Source organism: Abrus precatorius, unplaced genomic scaffold, assembly GCF_003935025.1.
Source record: "Abrus precatorius isolate BTA unplaced genomic scaffold, Abrus_2018 Scaffold6, whole genome shotgun sequence".
NCBI classification, from domain to species: Eukaryota; Viridiplantae; Streptophyta; class Magnoliopsida; order Fabales; family Fabaceae; genus Abrus; species Abrus precatorius.
Window position 1 is genome coordinate 292,016 of NW_020874406.1, and position 8,392 is coordinate 300,407.

General features: G+C 34.2%; 2 protein-coding genes across 4 annotated transcripts; one reads left to right on the forward strand and one right to left on the reverse strand.

Moving 5' to 3' along the window:
- The first annotated feature begins 710 nt into the window (after window positions 1–710).
- On the forward strand, window positions 711–4,164 carry LOC113869300. 3 transcript variants are annotated; one of them, XM_027505560.1, is made up of 4 exons: window positions 711–863; window positions 1,086–1,299; window positions 2,359–2,392; window positions 2,768–4,164. In XM_027505560.1, exons 1-4 carry the CDS (start codon window positions 805–807, stop codon window positions 3,343–3,345), a joined length of 885 nt encoding a protein of 294 aa, XP_027361361.1. In that variant the 5' UTR covers window positions 711–804; the 3' UTR covers window positions 3,346–4,164. The 3 variants fall into 3 exon arrangements, with proteins under 3 accessions (XP_027361361.1, XP_027361358.1, XP_027361360.1); XM_027505557.1 differs by having other exon boundaries at window positions 712–863; window positions 1,080–1,299; window positions 2,332–2,392; XM_027505559.1 differs by having other exon boundaries at window positions 714–863; window positions 2,332–2,392.
- Window positions 4,165–4,521: 357 nt separating this feature from the next.
- On the reverse strand, window positions 4,522–7,630 carry LOC113869299 (dual-specificity RNA methyltransferase RlmN). Its single transcript, XM_027505556.1, has 7 exons — window positions 7,295–7,630; window positions 7,089–7,199; window positions 6,863–6,997; window positions 6,297–6,401; window positions 5,728–5,897; window positions 5,522–5,621; window positions 4,522–4,950 (listed from the first exon to the last, which is right to left on the reverse strand). Exons 1-7 carry the CDS (start codon window positions 7,565–7,567, stop codon window positions 4,711–4,713), a joined length of 1,134 nt encoding a protein of 377 aa, XP_027361357.1. The 5' UTR covers window positions 7,568–7,630; the 3' UTR covers window positions 4,522–4,710.
- Between the last annotated feature and the right edge of the window lie 762 nt (window positions 7,631–8,392).

Genomic DNA, 8,392 nt, shown 5'->3' on the forward strand with positions numbered 1-8,392 from the left:
CTATATAATAATCATATTTTCTGCATTATTCGCTTAAGCAATATCAAATTTGCTTAAGCAGATCTTTTTTGCTTAAGCGAATGATAAGATTTTCATTCATTACTCTTTGTCACAATTTACTTAAGATTAATTAACTTCGCTTGGAAGCGTTGAAGCAAATAATAAGATTTTTATTTATGACTTGATGTCCCAAATTCACTTAATTAATTAAATTTTCTTAGAAGCTCGTAATGGAATATTTAATTCACTTAAGCAAATCCTTTTTTAATTGAGCAAGATAACCTTATATCTTCTTTTATTTCATTTAGGTGAACTTCACATTATCAAATGAATTTTTATCATTTAAGTGAATTTTTCTTCAGTTAAACAAATATTATTTAATTTCACTCAAGTAAAATAAAATTGTCGTGAGTGATGAAAAATTCGCATTATTAATATTTATTTATATTCTAATATCATATAATTATTAAAAAAAAATTATGTTTGTTAAAATAAAATTAATTTTTAAAACATATACTAATTTTAAATACTTAAATTAACTTTTTAATACGATGATTGAATTAATAAAATTTAATATTTATAAAAACTATTACTTAAAATAAGTTAAACAATGTGCTCTTAGAGCATGCAAATCTCCGTCTGTAAGTAAGTTTATCTTGAATCATAATTTACACCAAATGACAGAAAATTCATGTAAGAAACTGAGTGTGGGCCATTGTGTGGTGCGGATAAAAGGGAGGAAGAGAAGTGAAGCCCAAAACAAACCTAACAACACACACACACTCTCTTCTTCTCAGAATCAGAATGTCTCGTCGTCACTCCGATTCCAAGCGACGCCATTCCAGATTCGATACCCAACCAAGGTTTGTACTGTGCACACAAACATCTTCCTCTTCTCTATTCTCTTTCCTCCGTTCAGAATTTTTTTTATAGAAAAAAAGTTAGGTTTTTGTTGCACCTTCATGATTCAATTGCCCATCCATTCTTATGATTCTTTTTTATGCGTTTAAGCCAATAATTCTTAATATTGTTTGGAAGAAGCTGTGTGTTGGATGCATTGTATTGAAATAACATGATAGTTGCAGCCCCAAGAGATATAGAAGCGATGGAAAACATGAAAGAGAGAGAGATACAGGAAATGGAGAGCATAGACAGCATCGGCAGATGAATGAGTCTAAGCAACAATCTGGTTCTGGGTCTCTGCATAAGGACACGGACAATAAACCAAATAATCATTCTGAAGCACCCAAACAGGCACCTGATCCTATCCAACATCCAAGATCTCTCTCTTATTTTCAGGTGTTGTGCTGATGTTGCGCATCGCAATTTTTTTTTTGTTTCTTCCCCTTTTAACTTGTTTTTGACCTTGTCGTTTTTCTGTACGTTTCTCTACTATACGTGGTGGGTGGCATTAAAGATTGCCGGGATTGCTATATTAGGTGAAACATGAGCCATAAATATTAAAAGAAAATGATTAAAGTTTGTTAAGTCTTTGTTTGGGAGTTTGGAGGGAGATGGAAGAAAAAGGTTTGAAGGTAAGGAAGGAGAGAAGTGAGGAGAATTAATAAAAAATCTCCCAACTTAGGCTTTGTTTGGAAGTTTTGAGGTGGAGGAAAGGAAATGATTTGAAAGATAAGGGACGAGAAGGGAAGGGAAGGGGAGTGGGGTTAATACAAAACCCCCCAAATTGGGAAAACTAAAAACTATGAGATGAGGAGTATTTTTGAGGGTTTATAGACCTTCTTCGTCTTATCTAAAAAACTCTCAAATATGATTAAACATCACATAAGCCTTCACCTTCCTGCCCCTTCCCCCTAAAAATCAACTCCAAACAAAGCCTTAGGAAAACTTAAAAACATAGGGTTAGGGGGGTTTATAAAACCCTCCGTCTCATCTTAAAACTCCCAAATAAGGATTATCATCAGATAAGCATTTCCCTTCCCTCCCTTTCCCCGAAAGACCAACTCCCAAACCTTAGTAGTTTAGTTACATGAATAGTTATAATTGATACATGCATACCTGATTATTCGAACTGAATATATCAACACTTCTGCCATTGTAACATAATAATTGTTGAAAATGGTTCTTACTGCCTTGATTTGTAAGGAGTTGGAGTATTTTTAGTCATGTGTATTCCCATATGAAAGAAAATGTCTTCTTTCAACTAGATTTATAATTTTTTGCAAGATTGATTTTTATTCGGTGTATGCAAACTTTTTTTTTCTGGGGGTGATGTAGTGGGATTCGTGTTCAGGCTCAGCCTCATGCCTTCCAGTGCCACTGTATTTATATATAATCACCTTAGGCTTGCCTATGCATGTTTTATAACAGCATGATGAACGAGCTAGTACTGGGCAGGTTGGCCAAAGCTCTGGTCAAAGAAAAGCTGGTGGTGAGTTTCTGTTTTTTATTTTGCATATATATTTTGTTGTGTTTTTCATGGTATCTTTTTGGTCTTGACAGAGTATCTCATGTATGGATGATTGAGTCTAGTCACTCAAATGCAATATTCCTTGTGTTTTATGCATGAAAAAAAATAATGTTTCAGTTGGAATTGTTTTAATTATTTTGTTATAAAATGTGGCCGAGAATCAAAGTTAAATAAAATAAATAAATGAATAAAACTTTTTAAAAAAGCGATAGATTTTCTCCCACTTTACTCTCAAATATTTTGAGCTACTTGTGTGTTCTTTGCACCAAGTGGAAATACCACATGACAACTTAGTTGTTTAAAGAAAATAATCTGATTAGTCTGTTTTTATCCAAGAGCGTGGATGGTGGAAGGACTCTAAGAATCAGCACAATGAAAGGGCAGAGACAAGTCATGTAAGAGAGCAGAGAGATGAGAAATTACAAGCTAAACCAGATGATACTACTTTCCAGAGAAGAGATGGTTTTTCTGGAAGGAAAGATGACATGGCTCCTACCTCAAGGAAAAGGCCTGCATTTAGGGAAAAAAAGATTCCAGTGGATTTGGTAGATGCTAATCTGGCTGCAACAGTGGCAGTAAAGTCAAGCCAGATTGACCACCCTCCAGAAAGGAATGGAAGGAAGGAGGAAAGAAGCAGCAACCCACATCATTTGGATAGAACTGAGAAGCAATTTGCAGATGACAGAGCTAACAAAGTTGAAACTAGGAGAGATGGGTTCCCATCAAGAGGAAGGTATGTGGGCAATGGCAGTTACAGGGGAAGAGATAAATTTAATGGAAGACAAGGTTATCGTCCTAGTAAGACTCAAACTGAGAAGTGGAAACATGATTTGTATCAAGAGGTAAATAAGGATCCCATTCCACAGAACGAGGATGAGCAGATTGCAAAGCTAGAAGCACTCTTGGCTTCGTAAAAGCAAACAGCATCCAATATTTCAGAGATCTTCAAGGTTGTTTTGTAAATCATCCATATCGACTTGTAGATTACGGGACAATATCCAGACATGAAGCACCACTTGATTAAGCATTTCATTTCTTCTGGTTTATGTGTGTAATTTTATAAGCGTACACTGCTCGTAGTTGCTGAGCCTGTTGCAACGTCAAGTTATCACCATCTTCAGCAAGCCAGGGATTTGTTTGGGTTTTAGCAGAGGTAATATAGATCCGATCCCCGCTGACTGAGGCATACAGGTTTTGAAATTGGACCCATGGCTTCATTGGATCACAGAGCAATATGCAATTGAAATGCTTGTATTCTGTTTCCCTAAACTATCAAACCTTTTTACTTGTTTTAGACAATTTCTAGAACCTCCTTTTTCGTCAACTAGTTTGTGAGATGATTTCATGTCAAAAGATTTATATTTGGGTCAAATTTATGCACCCCTATCAAGTATGTCAAGTACGTGGCTGCTTGGTTGACCTAAATTGAGCAGAGATGAGTGCCTAAGCTTGCTCGAACCCAAACCAGGTAAAAACATTTACAATTCGAGGGTGACACTGCAGAACTTTACGCACATTTTCCGGACTGCTATTTCTGACCATTCGTGTTGTTAGAACTTGGGACGTTGGGGTAGATTAGATTCGCTCTCTGAATTTTTTATGTACACTTTGACACCATACTTGGCCTTAAAAATAATTTTGGTTCTTTTAAAATGAGATGTATAACGTGAGACAGTTATGATTTACTTATTATTTATTTAATTGATTGTATAATATAACAATAGATAAATTTTTATTTTTTCTCACTTTAGTGAATGAATTTTTTTAAAAAAATGAACCGGTTAGGTGTGGTCAATACAGGATTGTCAGGAGTCTGTTATGCACACATACACATATATAGTGGTTTAATTTAAGTGGCAACTTTGAAAATTGCTAAAGAAAATGTTTAGAGGTTATACTGACATCTTATAGAACGGTTTGTATCTTTGTTCTTAACGTGGTCATTTCATATTTTCCCCGAGTTCCGTGAGGTTAAAACACAACATCATTTTACATCGGTTAGCAGGTAAAAACACCCGAAAAAGTACTATATATATATATATATATATATATAAACAACATTAATTCTTCTAAACTGACCTGACATTTAGGATATTAATCACACCATTTCTTTCAGAATTAGTTATATCAAAACCTAAAATGTACTCGAACACTTCACCGAGTGCACCTTGAATTCTACCTTTAATTTCTTTCTGTGGATTGAAACTTGAAAACAATGCATAAACTAGGAAACAAAATTTTAAAAGTGAGGGCAAGAATTAAACTGAACCTATATGATATCAAATAACAAGATCTTCTATGTCCGTTAGAGGATATGCATTGGCAAGGGACCTGTCAGGTATGTTAACCACCAATTGTCCACAAGCACCACTTATGTCCTGTCCCATCTGCTTCCGAACTGTAGTTCGAATATTATAGGTACCCCTAAGAATTTTCTGAAATTTTGAGACTTTCTGCTCCGTGGTTGGTTTGAATTGGCTCAAGTTACCAATGGGGTTGAATGGTATTAAGTTCACTACCTGTTCGTAATTCAGAGCATATGCAAAAGGTTAATAGTAAATAGCATTGTGAAACTGAACTGGTAATGACGATCATGTTTAATGGAGAGAATGAGAGAGAGATTACAGAAGGCTAAAATCAATTAAAAACAGCAATATATGAAACGAGGTAACGGCGAAGACATGCAACATAAATGCTACAAATTTCCGACAGACTCACTCAAAAAGCAGTACGACTACCAAAATGTCGGGAACCACTACCCCAAAACCCGTCTTTTAAAGTATTAAACAAGTTTTATGATTTTTAAACAAATTGTTTGGGTTGATTTCCGACGCGTGAATGTCACATTGAATTGATCATTCACGTCCTCTGAATTATCAAGAAACACCAACAACAACCATCATTGCCTAAAATTTGGAGTACAAGTGGGCCGCTAGAATTATATTGGGGGAGCATAAATGTGTGATGGACAGAGAAATTGAAAAGAGGGAAAAAAAAAACAAGCATTCTTCAAATCTATAAATGCAATTCAGAGGAATTACACAATTTAGAAAATTCTAATATGCTACCGAGTAAATATTGAATCCTTACCACTTGAAACGTCTCCAACAGTTTCCCCAATTGGTGGGCATGCTGCTCTTCATCATTCACCCCATCAAGCATTATGTATTCAATTAATATTTTCTGCAGACTACAATTAAGGATGAAATATAAATGCCTCCAAAATCACTGAAATGGTTCAAAAAGTTTACAAAATACATTAATACTCAAAAGTAATATGAATGTTCTATCATCACCTTTTCCTTTGATATTCTTGCAGTGAATCCATAAGTTTTTCCAAAGGGAAAGCACGAGCAGCAGGCATTATCTGGCAACGGATGTCTTGGGCTGGTGCATGCAGTGAGACTGCCAAGTTCAAACCTGGCAGGTCATTATGAAGCTTGTTGATAGCATGGATAATGCCAACCTATTAAACATGCAAATATACCCTTCGTGAGCCAGAAATTTCCAACATTCAAGAACTTTTGTAAAAGAAATTACTTAACAGAACAACAACAGAGTGAAGACAATCCCGGATTCTCATTATAAACATAATCTGCATTAGAGGCTCAGGATACCCGAAGATTTGACTCAAACAGGAATCAATGTGCTTAATACCATATGCTTTAGCTGGGTAGTTATCAACAAAGGCTTATACTCTCAAATAAAGGAAGTAAATTGCATGTCATATTCAGTTTAGTCCAGAGTTTTTGGCATGAAGTACAAGACCCCCCTAATAATGGAATAAAACCAGGTTATTTGAAGTTAATTTATGTCAGAAAATGTAAAAAAGAAAACAACGCAAGTTCACAGTGCATAATTTTACAGTTGAGATGGTAATCCTCTTCAATGACAATTGAAATGGTGATCCAGTCATGATTTGAACAGCATCTACCACAGCAGAATAGTTGTTCAGAGGCTCGCCCATTCCCTGTTGGTTGTAAGAAAATATTAAATTAAACTGCAAACTAGATATTAATTGCTATTATAGAGATACATGTGGCATAAGAAATTATGAAGAACAAGGGACTAATAAGGAAACATTATGCCATAAGGTTTCTGTTGAGTGTTGAAATCATGAAGACATAGGTACTGAGGGAGGAAAAAGATAATAGAGACTGAATATTCTGATATTGATATTGACATAATATGGTATGACAAGTTAGACGAATTTGATGACGTGATAAAAAAGACAAAAGAAACATCACCATTAAATCCCTTGCTTCACATATATGAAATGAGCAGTATTTAAAATTTAATACTAACAGTGCTCAACATTTGAGGTCAAGCTCAGTAATGAAATACAGAAGTTATACTAATCTCAAACAAGAAAAGCCTCCTTCATGCACAGATGCAAAAGACAGCCTCTAGGATGGGAGTGAAAACAATTACCATGAATACAACATTGCGGATTTGTGAGAAACTGGAAGCATGAACCAACTGCTCCACAATTTCTCCCGATGATAAGTTATTTTTGAATCCCATGCTTCCAGTTGCACAGAATTTGCAACCCATTTTGCATCCTACCTGCAGAAAAGAGGGAGAAAAAGGTCCAAAGATCAAGAAATAGATACATCATTGAAAATGAATTGAAGGTGAAGGAGAAAAAAACAAAAACCTGAGATGAAATGCACAAAGTAGCTCTAAGACCGCCAGGACGGGGTTTACCAGCATATTTGCCCAAACGAGTATCATACCTCATTATCACAGCCTCCACAAAAGCTCCATTCTGAGGCAAAGCAAATCCAAATGAAATGAGATAACTACATATGAAGATATGAAGAAGCGTATGGTAATGAATCACAGATTCAGAAGGAGGAGTACGCGAAGCTTGATGAGGAGCTTTGAGGTTAGGTTATCGGCAGAGTGGAAAACAGAGTGCAGAGAGGAAGAGAGAGGGCTTCCCAGGTTGGAACGAAGCAGAGAGTACGCTGACGAAGGCAACGAAGGAACTTGTTTTTCCCAATCCCATTCCTCCTTTTCGTTCAGACTGAGAACCACACGCTTCCATATGATTCGAATGAATTTTGGGTCAATTCCACTTTTTTCGAATTCCCTTCTCAGCTCGCCGCCGTCGAACACCGATCCGATTCTCATTGTCCTCACTCCTCAGTTATTCCCTCCGCCTCCGATTACATTTTGTTACCCAAATATATTTTCAATTTATCATCACGCTTATTTAATTCAGTTTTTTATATATTTTTAAATTAGTAATCTAATTAACAAAACAAAATTAATTCAAATATTTAAATAAAAGTGGTGATAATTTATAATAATCACAATAAATATATAAGAAATTAAGAATGAAAAATCAACATTCTCTCGTATATAAATATTTTATAATTTTAATTGTTTTCATTTACATTTTAAAATTTTATTTTTAAAAACTTCATATATTATACCAAATATACTTATTACTGTATTAAAATTTGGCATATATAATATTTTTTAGTTTATCGGTTGAATTGATAACAAATATGTTTTTTTTATTAAAAGAGTTTTGGAATAATTAAATTTGTAATCATATATTTTCATGATAAAATCAAATTTGTATAAGTATTTCATGAAAAGTTTATTCTATACTCTTTCTTACTTTTTTTTAAAATTTTTTTTATTATATTTTAGAATTTAAATTATAAAAAAGTAAAAATTATTTCCTGATAAATTTATTTCTTATTCCACATTTTCTATATTGGTATGCAGTATTATAACTCATTCCAAGAAATTATATTAAAGAGGGAAGAAACCCTGTAACACTCAAAAAATTAAATAAACCTTACTACTAGTTAATCTTTTCAAAATTCTTGATCAAATTTGTGTGCTTTGCAACTTTGTTGCTCTTTTTACCTACCATTACAAACTTACAATTGAATACAAGAAAGGTTAACTAATAAATGTTAGTTATCATTTGTATTTTATTTT